Genomic DNA, 21,167 nt, shown 5'->3' with positions numbered 1-21,167 from the left:
TCCTGGAGGACACTTACTGTTGGGAGGGGCACTGCTTCCTGGAGGACACTTACTGTTGGGAGGGGCACTGCTTCCTGGAGGACACTTACTGTTGGACTAGGAAGAGGTCAGGAATAAAGGAACAATCAGTGTCGCTTCTCTCTGCTTTCCCTCACACAACAGAGAACCCTCTTGTGACCACGCTGGGGTGTGAGCACATGCAGTTCTCTAATGGTCACAACTACAACTCAGACTATCCTATTCAGTTGTGACCCCATCCATCCAGAAATACACCAGAACCTTCAGGTCATGTAAGGATTCTGTCCCATAAGTTGCCGGTACCAAGTCAAGGTTTCTGACTTGTGCTTCTGATTGGCTATATCAGTGAATCCCATGACCCTCCTGCTTGGATGCAGAAATTTGGTAGACAGCTCACAGAACTTGAGGAAACATTTATAATGAACATTAGAAAGTTTATATGAGCAGCTAGATTCATAAGAGTAAGCAAGTGTGGGGACCCCTCTTAGACCACTCTCTCTTCAGCAACCTGGAAGGTCATCATGTATACAGGATGGGATACTTTTGTTTTGTTTTGTTTTGTTGAGACAGGGTTTCTCTGTGTAGCTTTGACTGTCCTGGAACTCACTTTGTAGACCAGGCTGGCCTCGAACTCAGAAATCCACCTGCCTCTGCCTCCCGAGTGCTGGGATTAAAGGTGTGCGCCACCACACCTGTCCCAGGATGGGATAGTTTTATGTCAGTGACCAGGTGTGTAGTATGGGGGCCCCCACACCTCCTTTTTTTGAGACAGGGTCTCTGCCACCCAGGCTGGCCTCATACTCTGGTCATAGAGATCTCTGTGCCTCCATCTTTAGAATTCTGAGATTATGGGCATGAGCTACCACATCTGGCATTGGCATGCAGACTTAAAGAAAACAATAATTCTTCCTTCCTTTCTTTTTCTTCTTTTTAATATTTGTTTGTTTGTTTGTTTATTATGTATGTGAGTCTACTGTCACTCTCCAGACACACCAGAAGAGGACATCAGATCCCATTACAGATGGTTGTGAGCCACCATGTGGTTGCTGGGAATTGAATTCAGGACCTCTGGAAGAGCACTCAGTGCTCTTAACCGCTGAGCCATCGCTCCAGACCCTCTTTTTCTTTTCTTTTCTTTTCTTTTCTTTTCTTTTCTTTTCTTTTCTTTTCTTTTCTTTTCTTTTCTTTTTTCTTTGTTCTTTTCTTCCTCCCTTCCTTCCTTCCTTTCTTCCTTCCTTCGGTGTGTGTAATGTGCTGGGTGACATGTACAGGCGCTATGGTGCACAGATGTGGGGGTCAGAGGGTATCTTTGGAGAGTTGGCTCTCTTCTAAGCTTGCATGGCAAATGCTTTTACCCAATGAGCCATCTCAGTACCCAAATTTCAGAATAGTACTACTTCCAAAGACAAGGCAAACCCCTTAGCAGTCACTATAGTGCCCAACCATGAATCAGCCTTTGGGTATGGGTTTTCTTATTCTGACATTGTATATAGGTTAATTATACAATGCATGTATAATTAGAGCCTCCTGTGTCTGGCTTTTCTCTGTGTGTGTGTGAGGGGGCAGGGGTAGTGGTGGTGGTGGTGTTGGGACGTGAGCTCAGTGCCTTATACATAGTAGACAGATGCTGTGCTCTAGTCCCAACATACAGTAATACTTTTAAGGCTTATAACATTTTTTTTTTTTTGAGACAGGGTTTCTCTGTATAGCCCTGGCTGTCCTGGAACTCACTTTNTNGACCAGGCTGGCCTCGAACTCAGAAATCCGCCTGCCTCTGCCTCCCGAGTACTGGGACTAAAGGCGTGCGCCACCACGCCCGGCGGCGTATCTCACTTTATGGACCAGGCTGGCCTCGAACTCAGAAATCCGCCTGCCTCTGCCTCCCGAGTACTGGGACTAAAGGCGTGCGCCACCACGCCCGGCGGCTTATAACATTTATAACATGTTAGCAGCACTTATTTTTATGACTAAATCATATCCCATTGTATAGATAGATATATCCTACTGGGTTGTCCTTCGTCTGTTAATGGGGTGATTGTCCCCATTTTGGAGATATTAGTCACTGTTCTATTGCTGTAAAGAGACACCACAACCAAGGCAACTCTTTAAAAGGGAAGCATTTGATTGGGGGCTTGCTTAGTTTCAGAGGCTTAGTCATTTTCATGGTAAGATGCATGATGACACACATGGCACTGGAACAGTGTCTGAGAGCTACATCCTGATCTTCAGGCCACAGGAAGAGAGAAAGCTGGGCTGGCATGGGTTTTTGAAATCTCAAAGTCCATCCCCAGGGACATACTTCCTCGAACAAGGCCACACCTACTCTAACAAAGCCACACCTCTTAATCCTTCTAAGATAGTGCCGATCCCTAATAACTAAGCATTCAGATATATGAGCATATGGGGACATTCTTATTCAAACTACCATATTCCACTCCCTGCCACCATGAGTTTATAGCCATATTATAATGCAAAATGCATTAGTACAACTTCAGAAGTCCCTATGTGCTCTGCTTCAGGAGTTTTAAAAGTCCAGAGTTTAGCCAGGGTACATGTCTTTAATCCCAGCTCTGGGGAGACAGAGGCAGGTGAATCTCTGAGTTCTAGGACAACCAGGGCTTCACAGAGAAACCCTGTCTTGACACCCCTCCCCCCAAAGGCCAAAGTTCAAAGTCTCTTCTGAGATCCATGGGATTCTCTATAAAATCAAAAGAAAAAAAGCAGATTAAATACTTCCAACATACAGCGACACATTACCATTCCAAAAGGGAGGAAGGAAGTGTTAGTGTAATTTAAAAGGTGATAGGTTTTTATTCCAACTAGCTTCCAAATAAATGAGACAAACACTATAAGACTTATTTACTCAAGCCTTACATACAGCACAATAGCTGAACAGTATTAATGTATTTTAATCCTCTAAACTAATCTGGCTACCTCCCAGTCCCTGAGATTCTTGCATCTTAGCATTGGTCTAGCTCTCTCTGCTCCAGGTGTGTTCTCATGATGTCTCCTTGACCCTTTGTTCATGGAGAATCCTCCCTCCCCCACCCCCAGCCCCCTCCCCCGGCTGGGATCAGAAGTCCAGTCCTATTCTCTGCTCAGACTTTGGCTGATCAGCTTTTATTGACATGTCTGAGAATAAATGTTTATATAACATTGAGTCAAGAGATATTTAGAATAAGCATTAAAATGTCATGTCTGGATTGCAGCCAGATACAGGGGCATAGAAATCAGCATTTGTATAATACAAGCATAATCTCTACACAGTGTACAGTAACATAGTGAGGAAATATGGGACAAAGCAAGACTAAAACCAGTAGAGCAAACTTGAAAATCTGCATCTCTATGTCTGATATCAAAATGCTCTTCAGATCTCTAACTCCTTTCAGCTTTGTTCAACACACTTCTCTCACTTGGGCTGGTTCCACATCTGATCTTCAGTTCTCCTTGCCAAGTATTAAACAAATCTAGCATCCCCATTTTCTTGGAGTCTGCAGTGAAATCCAGGTTTCATCTTCACAGTCTCATACAGTGGTCTCTCTAGGCCTCCATGCACAGGGACACTCCTGATACACTCCAGGCCTCAGTGACTTTCCGTAGCCATAGAGGGAGATTCCACAACCCCTTTCTCGTATCGTTGACTCTAAAGCCAGAACCGTATGACCAAAGCTGCCCAAGTTTAGCTGCTTGATGGTGCTTGGCCCCCTCTTGAATTATTATATCTGCACCAGTTTTCATTTGTAGGTGGTTTCCTCCACTGCTTAAGCTTTTCTTTAAATCCACAAAATCACCAACTGGAAGCGAGGTCACCACTCCCTTTATTCCATCCAGCCTCTGGCTTTTCTTTAAACTGTTCATCTCCTGGAGCATTGAACTCAGCTCCATGACACTTCATGGAGCTCCTCTTCTCCTCACACTGAATGAAGAGTTTGTATTTCTTCTTGCCTTGCCTGCTCCTTTTCACTCTATAGATCAGGGAGATGTATAGAAAAAGGACAAAACGCAGCCACATTCTTTGTCAGAATATCACAAGAATGGTCTCCGGAATTAAAAGCATCAGTCCTCCGAGTGCTATTTACTACTATTCTTCCTCTCTGAAATTTCTTGAACCGGACCCCCACAGTCCTTCATGCTCCTGTTAGGATGACCCATTAAGCCCTACTTAATGTATCCGACTGCTTTCTAATTTAAATCCCAAAGTCTTCCAGATTCCTCCAACAAACAGCGTGGTAGTATTGCTGGCACAGCAATACCCCAATCTCTGATACCAACCTCTGTCTTAGTCATTGTTCTATTGTTCTGAAGAGATACCATGACCAAGGAAGCGTTTAATTAGGGACTCTGCTACAGTCTTAGATGCTCAGTCCATTATTATAATGTGAGGGAGCATGGCAGTACCACAGATACTTACACAGATGTAAGTAATGCTGCTCTGAACCTCTGTGTAAAGTGACTGCAGTCTAAGGGATGGCAAGACCGTACGATAACTTTGAAAGTGTAGACAGCAGGGATGGTGGCTGCATGAGTTAGTATTCCCACAAGCATGCTGACCTGTTACTGCACCTCTTTTTTTGTTTTAGCCATCCTGGCTGGTCTGTGTTTCTTTTACTGTTTTAGTTTCATTTCTCATTCTCCAGTGGCTATTATGTTGAATAAATGTCTGATTTTAGATTTATATTTATTTATATGTATATACGTGTCTCTGTGAGTCTCTGTGTGTGCGTGCCTGTGTGTGTGTGTGTATCTTTTTTTTTTTTTTTTTAAGACAGGTTCCTCTATTTAATAGCCCTGGCTGACCCAGAACTTGCTTTGCAGACCAGGCTGATCTCCATTACACAGAGATCCACCTGCCTCTGCCTCCCAAGTGCTGGGATTAAAGCAGTGACTCTCAACCTTCCTAATGCCTTCCTCAACCACAAAATTATTTTCATTGCTACTTCATAACTAATTTTGCTACTGTCATGAGTAGTTTTGTTAATATCTTTGTTTTCCTATAGACTTAGTCGATAAATGTGAAAGGGTCCTTGACTTTCAAAGGGGTCATGACCCACTGCTTGAGAACTGCCAGGTGAAAGTGTTGTTATATTTGTTTGCAAGGCTAATTTTTCTCCTGTCTCTTCTGAAGGTCCTGTCCAAAATACACTGATGTCTCCACAAATGTCATCGAGTCAAGGATATGATTCCCAACTTCCAGGATCCTACCCTCGTCCAATGCCAGCAAAGACTTTGAATCCGTTCTCTGCACAGTCGAACTATGGTGGTTCTCAGGGATCTGGGCAGGCTCTTAATAGTCCACTTGTGACTTCCAGTCCAGTACTACCTTCGCTTCATAGTGGTCCTGTTCCCCGAATGCCACTACCTACTTCTCAGAACCCAGCTGCTACACCAATGCCTTCTGGTAGCTTTCTTCCTGGAGCCAACCCACCCCCATCTTTGAATTGGCAATATAACTATCCATCCACAGGACCGCAGACGAACCATTTTCCTCATGGAGCTCCACCAACTCTACCTGGGAATCCAAATTTAACAGCGGATCATCAATATGTTTCTTCTGGAGACCCTGCACTTCAAACCAGCTTCAAAAAGCCAGGTACTCATGAAGGGATGTTTGAAATGTTGAAATGGAAAACTTGCTTCTTTACATTTGGACTCAATATTTACAGCCTTAAGCCTCATAGAAAACAATTTTGAAAAAAATCAATCAGTCTTTAAATAAGTTCTTTCTCACCCCTTTGACGTAATAGATTGCTTCCATTGCTGAACCATTACTGCTTTTGCTTTGTAGGTATTTTGTTCTTCTTCCTTTGAAAGGAGACAAGATCTTGTTAGTTGCCTATGATGAATCGCGACTCCTGGACTCACGCAATCCTCTATCTCAGCCTCCCAAACATCTGGTTCTCCAAGCTGTTATTCTTTCAGTCCCTAAGATTTCCAGGAACTTACATTTTTGTGCAGTCACTTTCATAGGACTGAAAGATGACATGGTGGTGGCACATGCCTTCTTAAATCCCAGTACTTGGGGTATACACACATGCAAAAAGAGTTTGGTGTGGTGTCCTAGAAAATAACTAATAAAAGTTACTCCTAGTAATTAATGGAAATTAATTTCAAATGATTGCCATGGCCTGACATAGTCACAGTGAGAATAGATCGGACTTGGGGTTTAACAGTTGTTCTCAGATGAGTTTGTCACTTTTGTTTCTTTCTGTCCTTTCTCTGGGGAGACAGGTTGTTCCGGAGTATGGGTCATTCTTGCCCTTGAGTTTACTAAACAGCTAAAGATGACATTGAACTGAGCACCTGCCTTTACCTCCTCAGTGTAGTGATTACAGGCATGCACTACCAAACCCAGGGAGATGGGAATGTGCTAAGTCGCAGATATGTGTTCTGCAGTCGCTAGGACCTTCAGTCAGTCTCTAGAACTGCCCACCCTACTCCCATAAAAATTACTTTTAGCAGCTAACAAGCTACATGCTTGATGGAAAACATCTGATTATAGTTAAGGGAATATGAATAAAAGAAGATAACATTTGGAAATTGTTACTGGTTCATTTTCTCAGAGTATGTGCTGAGAATAAACCTGAAAACTTTAGGTTGACAGGCGGCTCAGTGGGCAGACATGCTGATCCAGGCTTGATGAGCTGAGTGTAATGGCCAGAACAGTCAGCAGTAAAAAAGGTAACTCCAGAAAGCTGTCTCTGACCTCCACGCAGGTGCAGCGTGCGGCCCTGTGCCCCCCCTCACATTACACATACACATGCACACAGTAATAAAGAACGTGTTCTGTAACCCCAGCACATGGGAAACAAGGCAAGAGGACTGAGGCTTGCCGGGGCTACCCAGTGAGTAAGAGTGCATATTGCTTTTGTAAAGGACCTGAGTTAGTTCCCAGCACTCAGGTGGGGCTGCTCTTTTGGACTCCACAAGCATAACACCCAAGTGTCAAACATACATTTAAAAAAAGAAAAACCTTTAAAAAAAAAAAAACTCGGGCTGGAGAGATGGCTCAGCGGTTAAGAGCACTGGCTGCTCCTCCAGAGGTCCTGAGTTCAATTCCCAGCAGCCACATGGTGACTCACAACCATCTGTAATGGGATCCGATGCCCTCTTCTGGTGTGTCTGAAGACAGCAACAGTGTACTCATATAAATAAATAATTCTTAATAAAAAAAGAAATAAAGTATTAAAAAAAAAAACTCCACAAAAACCAAAAGGGACACATTAGCCAGGGCCCATGTGACACCAGTTTTCTACCAAACTATTACATACATTTTGTTATTTAATCATCACGGCAGAACAGAATTGGATATGATGGGACATGTCTATAAGCCCTCTTTTGGGAAGCTGAGGCAGGAAGATAATGAATTTCAGATTAGACTCGGCACTGTCAGTGGCAGGTCTTGTCTTCAAGAAGTTCCATAGCAACTTCTTCCCAGCTGAGCAGTGTGAGGCTTGAGTAATTTGCTCAATGTACAAAAGCATCGTTTGGGAAAGCATACTCTGTGAAAGCTATTTCAGGGACTGGGGAGATGGCTCAGCTGTGAGAGTGCTTGCTGTGCAGTCCTGAGGACAGGCGTGTAGATCTCAGTGCTCATGCAACAAGCCTAGCAATCTGGGATTTCTGTAACTACAGCTCTGCCGGACCCAGTGCCCTCTTCACGCGTTGGGCACTTGAACACATGTGTACATACACAAACACAAGTAGTAATAAAAATAAATCTAAAAGAAAATGAAAAACAATTTCGTCTACTTCCTCAGTTGCTCAGAAGGCTTAGGCAGGAAGATTACAAGTCTAGGATTTGGGGGGCAGGGCAAGCATCCCCCTAGGAAACATCTCAAGAAAACAGCCACCACAGCACTCAGGAGGCAAAGGGAGGCGGATCTCTGTCAATTGAAGATTAGCTTCATCTATACAGTGAGTTCTAGGCCAGCCAAGACTACAAAGTGAGATCCTGTCTCAAAAATAAATATATAAATGTAAGTACAGCCTTGGTGATAAGGACACATGATCAATAACCTAAAATTTCCTTGGCCTAACGGAAGCTCTAAGATAGAACACTTTGACTCCAGCATAGATGTGGTTATAAAAACATAAACAAGTCCTTACACTTTGAACATTCCCATGTAAAAGAAGGGGTTGGGAATGTAGGTACAGTAGCGTAAGCCTTAATCCCAGCACATGTAGGCAGAAGCAGGAGAATCAGAGTTCAAGGCTAGCCTGCTAAGATTGTATCTCTAAAGAGAGAAAGAAAGAGAATGTGGGCAAGCTATGTAAAATAAAGTATGAATATGAAACTAAAATAAATGTATGGTTCCCAAACAATCCCAGCTTTCATTTCTGTGTCCTCTACTTGTATGTGAGTGCCTGAAACTAAAACTCTACTATCAAGCTGTGTGTGGCAGCTCATACTTGTAATACTGGTAATTTGGAGATAAGCCAGGAGATTGCCCTGAGTTTTAAGCCAACCTGGGGTACAGAATGAGGTCCTGTCTCAAACACACACACACATGTGCGAGTGTGCACTGAAGAGATGGCTCAATGGATTAAGAAGCACTGTCTACCAATGCTAGTAACTTAAGTTTTATCTCCAGTAATACACACAGAAAATAACTGTCATTAATTTTTTTTAAATGGCTAGGAGTGGTGTTGAACCTTTTTAATACCAGAGGCCGGCTAATCTCTGAGTTTGAAGCTAGCTTTGCCTATACAGTGACCTTCAGCCCAGCCTGAGTTACTCAGTGAGACCCCCATCTCTAAATACAAACACACAAATAAAAAGGAAGGGAAAGGGACTTGGGTTGTCAAGCACCTTTACCGACTGAGCCATCTCACTGGCCCACGTTTCCACAGGACAAAGCAAACTGGACTAGAGTGATTGCTCGGCGGTCAGGGGCGCTTACTGCTTCTCCATCCAGAGAACTGAGTTTGCTTTCTAGCGCCCTTGGTAGATGGTTCACACCACTGGGAGCTCTAGCTCTAAAGATCTAGTGCCCTCTTTTGAATTCTGTAGACATACACACATACTTGTCTCACACACATATATCTTAAGTAAAAAACAAAGATAAATGTAAAAGAAACTATACACAAGAAAGCCTGTATTTAAGTTACATCTTTTTCTAGTCCTCACATTTTATGTTCTGTTTTTTTTCTGCCTTTCTTCGCCCGTACTTTAGTTAGCTTTAGGGAGCTGAAAAGGCCAAGTGCAGAACTCTTGACGCTTGGTTTTATAACTAGATGCTGATAAGCTTTAGTTGCCTGGCATATGCCAGGCTCTGAACCAGGCCCCAGCAGTGAAGAAGCAGGCCTTACTCAGGCTCTGTTATGAGCTGGGCTAGTGGTGTGCACTTTTGACTTCATTTATTTAATTATTCTCTATATATGATGAGTGTACTGCTGCTGTCTGCAGACAGACCAGAAGAGGGCATCGGATCCCATTAACGGATGGTTGTGAGCCACCATATGGTTGCAGGGATTTGAACTCAGGACCTCTGGAAGAGCAGTCAGTACTCTTAACCACTGAGCCATCTCTCCAGCTGGTGGTGCACACTTTTAATTCCAGTACTTTTAAGGCAGAGGCAGGTGCATCTCTTGAGAATTCTGGCACAGCCAGCCTGTTTAAAATTTTTTTTAAAAATCTCTTTTATGAAATATAACATATTCTTAATTCAGAAATGTTCTAAAAGATTTGAAAAACAACTCTAAGCTAACTTGTGGGTTGTTTGGGGTTTTTTTGGTTGTTGTTTGTTTGTTTTTTGTTTTGTTTTTTGGTTTTTTCGAGATAGGGTTTCTCTGTATAGCCCTGGCTGTCCTGGAACTCACTTTGTAGACCAGGCTAACCTCGAACTCAGAAATCCGCCTGCCCCTGTCTCCCAAGTACTGGAATTAAAGGCGTGCATCACCACGCCCGGCTTGAGTTTTTTATTTCTTGTTTTGTTTTCGAGACAGGGTTTCTCTGTGCAACCCAGACTGTCCTGGAACTCACTCTGTAGGCCAGGCTGGCCTTGAACTCAGAGATGCACCTGTCTCTGCCTCTCAAGTGCTGGGATTAAAGGTGTGCACCACTACTACCTGCACTACCACCGCTTTAAGTACAAGTTGGTTTTTGTTCTAACTTATGTTTTGTTAAACATTAAGTCATTGAAACTTTGTGGTTAGACATATTTTGGTGTCAAACATTCTTTTTATTGCTGAGTTGGGAGTGCACCTTGCCCTGTGTTCCTTTGAATTGTGTGATTGCCATAGATGTGTGGGTGTTTTCTTGCTAAGGGAGGTGCAGGCAGCAGTCTTCTCTTTACTTGCCCAGTGCTATACTGAGTAATCCTGGCTAAGACCAACAGTGTTTATTAATAACAAAGCGTTTCCATTGGCTCTGGAGAATTTAACAGTATTAAGATGACTTTTTCAAAATTTTCATATTTGGCTACATTTGTTCCTTTGGTTTTATAAAATATAGGTGTACTATAAGTAAAATGATTTAAATGTGTCAGTAATAAGTATAAAAACAATGAGGTTTTTGTTTTGTTTTGGGTTTGCTTTTGGTTTTGAAGTCTTGGAACCAGATGTAGGGGATGATCCATGCCTAACAACCCCAGCACGGGAGGCTCTGCAGATGCTCATTGGCCAGAGCATTGGTTGCCTTTACAGAGGCCCTAGGCTGACCCCTGAGACACATCAGGTAGCTCACAACCATCATTCCAGCACCAAGAGATTTGATGCCCTTTCTAGTCTCTGGGCACTGCATGCATGTGCTTCACAAACATACATGCAGGCAAAACACCCATACACATAAAATAAAACAAATCTTTTAAAAAAAGACAAGCCAGTCCTTAGGAGGCTGAGGTAGAAGGATCCTGAGTTCAAAATTAATAGTTAGACTTTGTCTCAAGAGACTGGAGAAAGAGGGCTGAGAGTAGAGCTGAGCTGGCAGCATTGGCCCATCTGAAGCTCTGGGTCTGTACCGCCATTTCCCCTGAACCCTAAACCAGGCGTGACAGCTTGCACTCAGGAGGTAGTGGCAAGAGGATCAGCCTTCAAGGTCATTGTCAGCCAATTACATGAGTTCATCTGTGCTGTAAGAGGCCCTGTTTCAGACAGACAGACTAAAGAGCTGGAGTGGTGACTCCATGGCTAAGAGTGTACTGCTCTTACAAAGGACCTGAGTTCGAGTCCCAGCACCCACATAGTTCTCAAAACTGCTATAACTCTAGCTTCAGGGGATCCAATGTCTTCTGGTCTCTACCATCGCCACATACGTATGGTGAACATACATGCACTCATAGGCACACACACATTCACATAAATAAGTAAATCTTAAAATTTAGATTGTTCACCCCTGGCAATGGGCAAAGAAGCACCTTGTTTGTGGTGTTGTTCTTATATCAGTCGGGGGCAGAGCAGATGGCAGTCCTTTGTTCATCCTAGCTTGATGCCTGGCTTGGTGGCCAAAGCTGTTTCATGCCTAGGGCACATTAAAAAAAAATAATTTAGGGGCTGGTGAGATGGCTCAGTGGGTAAGAGCACCCGACTGCTCTTCCGAAGGTCCAGAGTTCAGATCCCAGCAACCACATGGTGGCTCACAACCATCCGTAACGAGATCTGACTCCCTCTTCTGGAGTGTCTGAAGACAGCTACAGTGTACTTATATATAATAAATAAATCTTTAAAAAAAAATAATTTAGATTGTTGTGCATGAGTGTTTTGCCTGCATCTATGTAAGTGCACTATATGCATGCCTTGTGCCATGCCAAAAGTGAGAAGAAAGCATTGCATTCCTGAGACAGAAGTTCTAGACGGTTGTAAAACCTAGCATGTGTTCTGGAAATCAAACACCATCATCTACAAGACTCTGTTTGTTCAGTGTGTGAGTGAACAAGTCCATGGCCACACGTGAAGGTCAGAGGAACGGATAGAAGTTGGGCAGAGTGAGTGTGGATTTGTTAGAGGGAAGTGAGAAGGGACTTCCTAATGTCATGAGAGAGCCACCAAGAGAGGAATGCCCTGATCAATCAATCTCTGTCTCTCTCCTCCCCCCCCCCCAACCCCGTTTGAGACAGGGTTTCTCTGTGTAGTCCTGGCTGTCCTGGAACTCACTCTGTAGACCAGGCTGGCCTCAAACTCAGAAATCCGCCTGCCTCTGCCTCCCAAGTGCTGGGATTAAAGGTGTGTGCTACCACGCCCAGCCTATAATCTCATTTTAACAGGTCCTACCAGGCAAAACAAAACAAATAAAATAAAACTTGGAGAATTAGTCTAATACTCTATTTTTAGAAAGTAAATAAAATGAATAAAATGTGTGAGACATGGTCGCACACACTGGTAATCCCAGTCTGTGGAGACTGAGGCAAAAGGATTCCATCATGTTTGAGGCCACTCTGTACAAATTGTGAGACCCTGTATTTTTTTAAATGCAAATTTAAGTTGGCAAATTTTATTCATTTTAATTTATTCTTATTATTTCTGATGGCCTCTTAAATTTTTTATGATCAGTTAATGAAAAAGATAATCAGAATATTCTATTACCCTAGAAGTGATTTGGTGCTAATATGTGTATGTACGTTCTATGGGAATGAGGTCTTAGTATGTAGCCCAGGCAGGCTTCTAGCTTGCTGACTGGTCCGCTTGTCTCAATGCCCTGGATGCTGAGATTATGGGTGGCTGGTTTATTTTTATTGCTTTAAGAACTGGCAAATATGAAGAAAGACTTAGAAAATGTAGACTCTGCACATAGAGTCACAAATTCAAGAAGTTAATATATTTCTATTAGTTTATTGATGGCTATTTTTATTAAAATGTTGATTTAGAAGTCTGCTTGGTTTTAGTAAAGATTGTTTGGAACCTTTGTCTTCAGTTCTTACGTGACGAGAAAAACCCATGTTTCCATAGGTTCTGCACTTCCCTTACAGAACCCACCTCTGCCTCCCACTTTTCAGTCAGGAGCTCCTCCTGGGCCCCCTCCAGCTGGAGGCCCACCTCCCAGCCGGGGCCCCATGCCCCAGAAAACACCTCCTCGGGCTGCACCCCCACCTTCATTTAACTCAGCTGTCAATCAGGAAGGTAAGTGAATGAAAAGCAATGCCGCTGCTCAGAGTCTCAGCTTAGGGCAGAAAGAGTGAGAGCGCGGTCTGCATCCCATACCTCAGAGTTATGTTTCTAGAATTGCTTATTTCCTTAGTCTAAGAATATTTTAGGATCCTTCTTCAGTCTGTAGGGAAAAAAGATTCCTTCCAAGGCCCATGTTTCTTTTCCACAAAGCCAGAGCTCCATCTGAGTGATCTGAGAGATTGGTGTGTTTGGTGGCACACACCCACCTGTAACCCCAGTGTCTAAGAGGCTGAGGTAGAGGCTAGCATGGGGTGCATGATGACATCCTATCTCACAAAGCAAAAATTCAAAGGCTTGCATTTATATGTAAGTACAATGTAGCTGTCTTCAGACACCCCAGATGAGGGCACCAGATCTCATTACATACGGTTGTGAACCACAATGTGGTTGCTGGGATTTGAACTCAGGATCTTCGGAAGAGCAGTCAATGCTCTTAACCACTGAGCCATCTTTCCAGCCTTTGCACTTTATTTTTTATTTATTTTATTTGTTTTTGTTTGTTGTTTTACAGTGCTGAACAGCAAACCCAGGATCTTGTGTGTGTTAGGCCTTTAAACACACAAACACACACACACCTACCTTCTATCATTCTCTGTGTTTGTATATGTGTACTCCCATGTATGCCTGCACCTTATGAATGTCTGGGGCCCAGGTAGGCCAGAAGCCCTTCTAGTTCTTTACAACTGAAGTTATAGGCAGATTTGAGCTGCTAAGTGGGTGCTGGGAATTGAGCCCAGGGCTTGAATTGAGGCACTTGGATACTTTTCTGTAATAGTTTCCTGTTTTACATTCCCAAAAGCAGTGTGGAAGAGTTCTTCTTTCCCACATCTTTGTCAGCATTCTCTTGTTGAGAGGTTGCTGTTTGCATTCGTCCTTCTGTCTCTTTTGAGATGGGTTCTCATGTAGCCCTTGCGAGCTTTACTGTGTAGCCAAGGATGACCTTAAACTTTTGATCTTCCTGTCTCCACCTCCCAAGTGCTAGGACTTTAGATCTGTTCACTAGACTTTTATTACAGTCGTGTGTGTGTGTGTGTGTGTGTGTGTGTGTGTGTGTGTGTGTGAAGTACAACTTGAAGGAGCTGGTTCCTTCCGTCCAGTAGTGAACTCAGTTCATCAGTCAGGCTTGAACTGAACCATCAGACACTGGAAAGATTTACTTTCATTATTTCTCATATGTGTCTATGTGTGGGTATGTGCACATGTGTACAGTGCCCTTGGACGCAAGAAAAGAGTACCAGATTCCCCCCTGGAGTTGGAGTCACAGGCATTTGTGACAAGGTTCTGGGAACCCAATTCACGTCCTCGAGAAGTGCTCTTAACCACTGAGCGGTCTCTCTAACTAGATTTTTTTGTTGTTTTTGTATTGGTTTTGTTTTTGAGATAGGGTTTTACAATGTTCCCTTGGCTGTCCTGGAACTCACTATGTAAACCAGGCTGGCCTCAAACTCACAGAGGTCAGCCTGCTTCTGCCTTTCCAGTGCTAGGATTAAAGGCGTGTACTAAAGGCATGTGCCACGGTACCTTGTAACATTTGACATTTTTGATAGGCTGCAATTTAAATTTTTTTCAAAGGTTATCTAAATTTTTAGATAGTAGTTCATTTCTTGAAGAAATTATAACATTCATTCTTATTTCAGTCTTGTTGATGAATTTCCTTTTAGGTATTACTTCAAATGCCAATAATGGATCTACGATGGCTCATAATACTTATGATGAGATTGAAGGAGGTGGCTTCTTGGGTGAGATGCTATGAGCGTTTCTCTTCTCTCATTATAGAAGTAATGTGTGTTCATGGTAGGGAACTAGGAGAAGGAAGCTTATGCTATGTACATGTGAGCACTGTCGATAGTTTTCCTTCCAGACAGCCAGGCTTTATGTGCTGCACTTTAATCTGTTACACATATTTCAGTTCATGGACCTAAGTCCCTAAGTGTAAGTTAGGGTGTATTCAGAAGGTTTTTAAATGAAAATTTAGTCTAAATATAAGTTTATTATATAATATAGAAGTAAAGTAATCATGCTAAACTTGTCTGTATGTTTTTGACTGTAGTCCATATTAACTAGATTGAGGTCTGCTTTTTACTAATGATTGTTTCTCTTTAAGTTGGTAAATGGAACTATAATTCAAAAATTGAAGTTTTAATTCTCATAGTTTAATGGATCTTTACCGTGATTTTAAGTGTCTGGAATATAAACTAGAACTTAAAAGTTCCCTTGTTTCTAGCAACACCACAGCTTGTTAATCAGAACCCCAAAACAAGCCGAAGTGTGGGCTATGCATACCCCTCCCTGCCACCAGGCTACCAGAACAGCGCACCACCTGTGGCTGGAATGCCACCACCCTCCCTCAGTTACCCAAGTGGCCCCCAGGCCTTTACTCAGGTAAATTTTTTTTTTTAATATATTTTTTACCTTTTCGCTCAAGATATAAGCACGGAGAAAGTTTTCAAAGGTATTTTGAATATTTTATAACCATTTAGGATAATAATGAATATTTCATAATGCTTCTGTGCTTGCATGTTTCTCTAGTCCCTAGCCCAGCCCTACATACATTCAGAAGTTACTCACTTTGAACCTGTCTGTAGACTCCCTTAGGTGCTAATCATTTAACTGCAAGCATGAGTGGATTAAGTCTGCATCCAGAGGGGATAAGAGTTGTCAATCTTCTTCAAGAAAGGAACATGCTTCCTTCGACACCACTGCAGCCTCCAGTCCCAAATCTGCTTGAAGACATCCAGAAACTCAACTGTAACCCAGAGTAAGGCTTCAAATGCTGTCTTTTATAAACATGGCAGTGTCCATGTTCTTAGATTGTCTGGTGTGCTTTTTTAGGTGTTGTGGATAAGCGGTCCAGGTAGACTGTATGACATAAGACTCTGTTATTGCTTACCCGAAACTTGCATTTCTAAATTAAGAAATGGAGTTGGCTGTCTCTTACAGAGTGCAGCCCTGCCGCTTCCTCATCTGCCCATTTTCTGAGTTGCCCTGTGTTCTTAGCCCCCTTCCCTAACACTTTGCATTTCCTTACTGTTGTCTGAAGCTTTCTCCCAGCCATGAGACTCCCTGTCCACCCTGTGTCACCTCTAAGCCAGCTAATAGCATGGCAGCTTGTATATGAGTTGCAGCTTGCCTGGCCTGGTGTTCTCTGTTGACTGGAATTTAAAGAGAAAAGGGGGAGGGAGGAAGAGAGTGGGTTTTTTTTTTTTTTTTGGTTTTTCGAGACAGGGTTTCTCTGTGTAGCCCTGGCTGTCCTGGCACTCACTTTGTAGACCAGGCTGGCCTCGAACTCAGAAATCCGCCTGCCTCTGCCTCCCGAGTGCTGGGATTAAAGGCGTGCGCCACCACGCCCGGCTGAGAGTGGGTTTATGTCCCTTGAATTGCTTGTTGCTTTTATTAGCTCTAATAAGACTTATATTTATGATCATCAGTGTAGTTCTATTCCAGAAAACAGGGATTAGGTTTGTTTGTTTTGAGAGAGGGTTCTGTGTGTAGCCTTGCTGTCCTGAAACTCTGTAGACTCAGCTGGCCTAGAACTCACAGAGATCTGACTGTCTCTGTCTCCCAAGTGCTGGGATTAAAGACATGTACCACCAACACCCTGCCTAGCTTTAGACTTTATTTGCCTTGATTATTTATTTCCCAGATTTGAAGACATTATACACTTTATTCCATAAATAATTTAAATGTATGTTGTAAAGACTTAAAAACTGGGGGCTGGTGAGATGGCTCAGTGGGTAAGAGCACTGACTGTTCTGTCAAAGATCTTGAGTTCAAATCCCAGCAACCACATGGTGGCTCACAACCATCTATACAGCTACAGTGTACTCATATACATAAAATAAAAATAAATAAATACATCTTTTAAAAAAAAGACTTAAAAACTGTACAACTTGTAATTTTGAAATAATATTTTTAAAAGCTTTAGTAAGACTGCTCTTCAGTAAGCTTTGACTTGGTGCAGTGGTCTCAGTGCCTCTGCAGCCCTAGCTGTTTGGTAGAGTTGTAGGAGAGTCACTTGACCCAGAAGTTTAAGACCAGTCTAGGTAGCATAGCAAAACCTATCTAAGAAACAATAAATACGTTAAGTAATTAATTGATTTTAAAAGGTATTTGTCTGAGGATTGAGTCATCACTAATACCAAGGTAAGATTAATTATTAGTCCAGGCTGTTGCACCAGGATGAACCTATTCTTTTTGTTTCTTTGTTTTTTGAGGTTTCTCTGTGTAACGTCCCTGGAACTCAAAGAGATCTGCCTCCCTCTGCCCTCTGCCCTCTGCCCTCTGCCCTCTGGCCTCTGGCCTCTGGGTGCTGGGATTAAAGGCGAGAGGCACTGCTGCCCAGCCTATGGTTAGTTTCTTGAGACATAGGCTCACTGTGGTGGATGCTGGATTCATAGTTATGTGTGGTCACACATGGCAATTTAAATATTTTAATAAAACATTTTAAAAAGGTCTATATTCATTTGTAATCTGATCTAATCCCAAGAGTATTGAGATAGGCACGGTTTATCTTTTTTCTGAAGCCGTGAGCGCAGCGGCAGCTGACATGCACTGTTCTGTCTTACAGGCTGTTCCGATGCACGCTGACGAGTGTCCCTCAGACTCAGGCCTTACTGAATAAAGCCAAGCTTCCGCTGGGGCTGCTGCTCCACCCCTTCAAGGACCTACTGGTATGCTTCTTTGTGTGTATGTCTTTGTTTTTGAGACAGGGTTTCTCTGTGTAACAGCCCTGGCTGTCCTGAAGCCTTCTTTGTAGGCCAGGCTGGCCTGGAACTCGCTGAGATCCGGCTGCCTCTGCCTCCCGTGTCCTGGGATTAATGAGACGAAAGGTGTGTGCCACTGCAGCCAGCCCAGTGGTGTGCCTCTTTAGAGCAGATGTGAAAATTATCTAAGTGGTGAAGTAACACTTCATGTTACCTTTGCAACAATGTAAGAATGAATATAAAGTCTGTTATATGACAGGGTTCTTTTCTTTTTTAATTTCTAATTCAATCAACATTTTTATTACAAGTTAAAACAAGGAAAGCGAAATATTATTGAGAAATCCAAGGGATGCTATGTACATAGGCAGAACTGAAAAGATGGATGCAGGTACACACTTGCGATCCCAACACTCGGTCGGGATCGACCGACATGGGTGGATTTTGAGTATTTATCTAAGTTGTAAATTACCATTAAAATAGTTTCCCCTAGCTTCCTGACTCTGCTGCTCCTGGAGTAAAGTCAACTGCTCTAAGAAGTTACTGCCCACACATTTATAAATAAAGTAAAATAAAATAAAATAGAAGTTGTTCCATAATCTAAACAAATGAAGATCACTTATTATCCAGAACCTAAACGTGTGATCACATGCCCTTGAGTATCGGTGTGTGGGTGGTCGGACTTTATTGTCTGATTGGTTAGTTTCAGTTGTGCTATTGGGGATTACAATGAGGGTCTCATGCATGCTAGACCGGTGCTGCACACCTGAGTTAGACTACCCAACTCCTATTGACTTTCATTTGTTTGCTTGAAGATGCTGTTTTGCCATATAATAGCCCTGACTGGCCTGCTGCTTGTTATATAGCTCAGACTGGCCTTGAACTGTTAAGAATCCTCCTGCCTCAGCCCTCAAAGTGCTAGAATTACAGGTATGGGCAACAGTGCTCAGCTTCCCTTATTTTAATATGAAGAGTGAAAATTTTCTTTTTTCTTTTTCTTTTCTTTTAAAGATTTATTTATTGTTAGGTATGTGAGTACATTGTCCCTGTCTTTAGACACTCCAGAAAAGGACGTTGAATCCCAATATAAATGGTTGTGACCTACCCTGTAGGTGCTGGGAATTGAACTCGGGACCTCCAGAAGAGCAGTCCGTTCTTAACCTCTGAGCCATCTCTCCAACTCTATTTTTTATTTTTCTATTATTTCCTTTTGTATGCTGTAGCTATATGAGTTCAGATGCATGCAGATAGAGGTAAGAACAGCTTTTGAGAGCCAGTTCTCACCTTCCAACCTTACTGAGTCAGGGTCATTCTTGGTTCTGCTATGCTCTGAGCTCGGGGCTAGCTGGCCTAAGAATTTCCCGGTGATTCTCCTGTGTTTCCCTCTTACAGCGGGCCCCCTCCCCCGCCCCCATAGGATTGGTGAGGTAATAGATGCTGCCACATCATCCAGTTTTTGACATGGGCTTTGGGAATCAAACACAGGCTGTCAGGCTTTTACTGCAAAGTGCTTTGACCTACTGAGACAGACCCCTGACCCAGAACTGTTAATATAGATGATAACCCTTAAAGACTTTTTAAAAACGGTTTTTCAGACAGGATTTCTCTGTGTAGACCTGGCTATCCTGAAATTCACATTGCCTACCAGGCTGGCCTGGAGCTCACAGAAAGTTCTGCCTCCTCCCAAGTACTGGGATTAAAGGTGTGGGCCACCACCACCCAGCTAGTTAAGTAGACCTCTTAATTTAAAGTTTAATTCTGTAAGAGTTTCATTTTTCATTGTTTTAGAATGTATTTTCTTTCCTTGAAACTGAGACAGGAGGATTATGTGAGTTCAGGAGTTGGAAACTAGACTGGGCAACATGATGAGACCTGAATAATCAAAAGAGAATGCTGTCCCTGAAAACGCGTCGTACCATGTACCCCCTTGATTCTGCAGTGAGAATGTTTAATGAAAAGAGGAGTAGTTTTCTAATAGACACATTTTCTTGTGGATACTACCCACTTGTGGTGTTGGGGAATTAGTTCTTGCTCTGTAGCCCAGGCTGGCCTCAGACTTACCGCTGCCCTCCTGCATCTTGCTCTAGCATAGAGACCTAAGTGTGAGCCTCAGTGCCCACACTTTTTGTACTAGGTTTTACTCCGAAGGTAAAGTCTCACTAGCCCTTTGGAAGAGATGGACTAACCCCTGAGCTCTGTTTTTTGGTTTGTTTTTCCAGCAGTTGCCCGTGGTCACCTCCAGCACAATTGTGAGATGCCGTTCATGCAGGACTTACATCAACCCTTTCGTCAACTTCCTTGATCAAAGAAGGTGGAAATGTAACTTATGTTATCGAGTAAATGATGGTACGATCCTTTAAAACGTTTAACATTTGAAGCAAAAAACCATATTTTTGTTTGGGTGGTGCACACTTTTAATCCCAGCACTTGGGAGGCAGAGGCAGGTGGATCTCTGAGTTCAAGGCTAGCCTGGTCTACAGAGTGAGTTCCAGGACAGCCAGAGCTACACAGAGAAGCTCTGTCTTGAAAAAAACCAAAGGGGAAAAAAGTAAGCCCATATTTGTCTCATGTGTTGGTGTGTAGATATGTGTCTCTGTGAATGCCCTTGGAGGCAGGGCATCCGAGTCCTCTGCAGCTGAGCTTACAGTGGTTGTGAGCTGCCTGGCATGGAGGATGGGAAGTGAAATGGCTTCCTCTGAAAAGCAGTACCACTTAACGGATCAGCTGCCTTCTCAGCCCCTTAAAACATTTTCTAATTTTTATTTGCAATGTAGAGAAACCAGGTAATAAAAATATGAAATGAAGCTGTCTCCCAAGAGGCTCTGCCAGTGCCTGACAAATACAGAAGTGTATGCTCACAGCCATCCATTGGACAGAGCACAGGGTCCCCAATGGAGGACCTAGAGAAAGGACCCAAGGAGCTGAAGGGGTTTGCAGCTCCATAGGAGGAACAACAATATGAACCAACCAGTACCCCAGAGCTCCCTGGGACTAAACCACCAACCAGAGTACACATGGAGTGACTCATGGCTCCAGCTGCATATGTAGCAGAGGATGGCCTAGTCAGTGGGAGGAGAGGCCCTTGGTCCTGTGAAGGTTCTATGCCCCAGTGCAGGGGAATGTCAGGGCCAGGAAGCGGGAGTGGGTGGGTTGGTGAGCAGGGGGAGTGGGGAAGTGATAGGGAATTTTTGGAGGGGAAACTAGGAAAGGGGATAACATTTGAAATGTAAATAAAGAAAATACCTAATAAAAAGAAGCCATCTAGGTGCTATATATATGTGTGTGTGTGTGTGTGTGTGTGTGTGTGTATGTATGTATGTATATGAATGTGTGTATGTATGTGTGTGT

At 43.1% G+C, this 21,167-nt stretch overlaps 1 protein-coding gene and 1 non-coding gene across 3 annotated transcripts in view; both read left to right on the top strand.

The window, feature by feature from the left end:
* Sec24a (SEC24 homolog A, COPII coat complex component) overlaps positions 1-21,167 on the top strand; it is a 65,805-nt gene that overhangs the window by 8,621 nt on the left and 36,017 nt on the right. Inside the window, exons 2-8 of one of the 2 annotated variants that reach the window (XM_021175567.2) lie at positions 5,144-5,608; positions 12,901-13,071; positions 14,781-14,858; positions 15,344-15,501; positions 15,705-15,877; positions 17,687-17,789; positions 20,042-20,165. In XM_021175567.2, the coding sequence (XP_021031226.1) occupies positions 5,144-5,608; positions 12,901-13,071; positions 14,781-14,858; positions 15,344-15,501; positions 15,705-15,877; positions 17,687-17,789; positions 20,042-20,165 (1,272 nt within the window). Of the gene's footprint in view, positions 1-5,143; positions 5,609-12,900; positions 13,072-14,780; positions 14,859-15,343; positions 15,502-15,704; positions 15,878-17,686; positions 17,790-20,038; positions 20,166-21,167 lie in introns of both variants that reach the window. The other variant, XM_021175566.2, reaches the window with a different exon arrangement.
* Positions 11,346-11,489, top strand: LOC115032676. Its single transcript, XR_003838305.1, has one exon. It is a non-coding gene; the product is annotated as a small nucleolar RNA SNORA48 (small nucleolar RNA).

The sequence above is a fragment of the Mus caroli genome, chromosome 11 (assembly GCF_900094665.2).
Source record: "Mus caroli chromosome 11, CAROLI_EIJ_v1.1, whole genome shotgun sequence".
Taxonomy (NCBI): Eukaryota; Metazoa; Chordata; class Mammalia; order Rodentia; family Muridae; genus Mus; species Mus caroli.
This window is presented reverse-complemented; position numbering and strand designations above follow the sequence as displayed.